The sequence below is a fragment of the Hevea brasiliensis genome, chromosome 14 (genome assembly GCF_030052815.1).
Source record: "Hevea brasiliensis isolate MT/VB/25A 57/8 chromosome 14, ASM3005281v1, whole genome shotgun sequence".
Classification (NCBI taxonomy): Eukaryota; Viridiplantae; Streptophyta; class Magnoliopsida; order Malpighiales; family Euphorbiaceae; genus Hevea; species Hevea brasiliensis.
In genome coordinates, this window is record NC_079506.1 from 15,011,044 (window position 1) to 15,013,324 (window position 2,281).

Consider the following 2,281-nt stretch of genomic DNA (forward strand, 5'->3'; position numbering starts at 1 on the left):
CTGCTGATTGTGGGGACTACTCAGAAACTTTTGTACGGATATTTAATTATACTCTTGTAACTTCTTGATGTAAATAATTTTGTAGTCATATGTACTTTTGTAACTGAGCAGTTGTACAGTTAATATATAAACATATTGTCTTTTGGCTTTTTATGTCTGTAAACTAATTTGTGAATGTAACCAAATATTTTGGAATGCAATGGGAATGAATTTATTTAACTATTTTGAAAATGTTGTGAATTGTGGAGATTGGATGGATTTGTGTTGATTGAGTGATTTGGTGGTTGAGATTTGATGAAGTGCTATTATTTGAAGTGTTTTTTCACAGGGAAATTTTTTGTTCTTCTCAATTGCTGCCGGTACTCTGTCGAAATTTTTTCAGAATTTGCGAAAAAATAAAATAAGTCAAAAATTTTACATAGCTTTTCAACTTCAATTAAATGTTTTTAGCTCCGACCAAAAATGCTCACCACTTTCAAAAAGTAAGAAAATGGTTTTAAAATCCCTTGTATTGTACTTAATGGGTTATTGGTAGGTAAAGTTCGGTAAGTCATTAGGTATATTACGGAATCATGTTATGCCTTACAGAGGGGTAAGGTGTGACAGAGTATATCAAATAATAACTTGATTTTATCTGAGAATTGAAAGACATATCACTCATTTAATAGATTTATTTAACTTTAATGTATATAAATTAATTGAAGAATATTATTAACTATGAATATTAAGAAAATGAAAATTTCTCATCTTATTAGCTCAAAACAATGAGAAATCCTCAACCATATCACAATCCATTGCAATACACAAACATCACAAGTAAAGGTGTGTTTATTCTTGATAAAACTTGCATGAAATTAATACAACTCCATAATAATTTTCACAAATGATATGGGCTCATTTTGGTGTGTGTTCTTCTTCAAGGGCAGCCTTACGAAAGCCAGCAAACCTATCAAAGAGTTTGTCTCTTGGAGGCCAACTTTCTTGGATTGTTGGGATATTTGAGAATTCTTGCATCCATGCCACTAATAATGGGAATTTTTGTTGGTCTATCAACTTCACACCAATTATGTCCTCAACTACATTGAAGTGGTAGGCAAGCCAACCCAATGCAATATCTACTAGTCCAATGGTCTCTCCTCCAAAGAATTTCTTTCCCTTTAGCTCTTCTTCTAAATATTTCAAGTTCTCTATGGTTGAAACTATTGCTTCTTCTTGTTCTTTTCCTTGCTTTAAGAGAATGCCCATTCTCATTGTTTCAAAGACCTAATCCAGAAAAACAGAAATAGAAATCATATTTGTTAATAATAAATAATTGAAAATTCCTCAATCTTGCAATTTAATTTCTAAATTGAAAAGTAATGGGGAAAACTAACAATATTACCTTTTCATCACCGAACTTAGCCCAGAAGCGAGCCAAAGCTCGCTGGTGAGGATCTTCAGGAAGCAATGGAGTTTGTTTCCAAGTCTCCTCCAGGTATTCAAGAATGAGAAGTGATTCACAGATGGGTTTTCCATTATGAACAAGTACAGGGATCTTCTTGTAAACAGGATTATACTGCAGAAGCAAGGAGCTTTTGTTGGAAAGATCTTCCAACTCTTCATCATACTCAATCCCCTTCAGTTTTAGTGCCCACACCACTCTCAATCCAAATGGACTTGACCAATTCCTAAACAGCTTCACTTCTTCTGCCACAGCCATAGTCTTCTTTTTTTTTTTTCTTTGCCTATCTCCAGACTCCAGCTATCTGATAAGTAGTGACTCAATAGTAAACACCACATGCATATATATAGAACAGAGTATGGCCAGAGGACTCAATTGTAAATTGAAGCTCAAATCCTGAGTCAGATCATGAAAAAGTGTGAAGTGGAGGACTATTTTATAAATATAACGAGTCAACTGGTGATGTGGTAAGAGGTGACGCATTTTTTTATCCAAAAAAGAACGGAGGTGACGCATTTGATAAGGTGCGCAAAGGAGGACTATTTTTTAAGGTTAATTTTATTTTGTGTGCATCTTTGCACTTATAAATTTAAAATGTATTTCTTTTTGGATATTTAATGCATATTTCTCTAATATGTATTTCTATTTATATATATAAAATATGTAAATTTTCCTTTTATACTGGCACAATGAATTTTAAATGAATTATAATTATATCAAGTAATAAATTTTAATTGAATTTATTAATAGTAATTATTTTAATATTTCTTAATCAGTTATAATATATAATTATTATTTAATTTTATTAATGATAAATATTTTAATATTTCTTAAATAGTT

At 31.3% G+C, this 2,281-nt stretch overlaps 1 protein-coding gene across 1 annotated transcript; it reads right to left on the minus strand.

Moving 5' to 3' along the window:
* Positions 1 to 724: 724 nt before the first annotated feature.
* LOC110652362 (probable glutathione S-transferase) lies at positions 725 to 1,727 on the minus strand. The gene is made up of 2 exons (XM_021807931.2): positions 1,382 to 1,727; positions 725 to 1,263 (listed from the first exon to the last, which is right to left on the minus strand). Exons 1-2 carry the CDS (start codon positions 1,697 to 1,699, stop codon positions 895 to 897), a joined length of 687 nt encoding a protein of 228 aa, XP_021663623.2. The 5' UTR covers positions 1,700 to 1,727; the 3' UTR covers positions 725 to 894.
* Positions 1,728 to 2,281: the final 554 nt, after the last annotated feature.

Coding starts and splice junctions, on each gene's coding strand:
- LOC110652362 (XM_021807931.2), bottom strand. CDS start 1,699: ATGGCTGTGGCAGAAGAAGTGAAGCTGTTTAGGAATTGGTCAAGTCCA. Junction 1,264..1,381: donor CTAAGTTCGGTGATGAAAAG/GTAATATTGTTA, acceptor TTTCTGGATTAG/GTCTTTGAAACAATGAGAAT.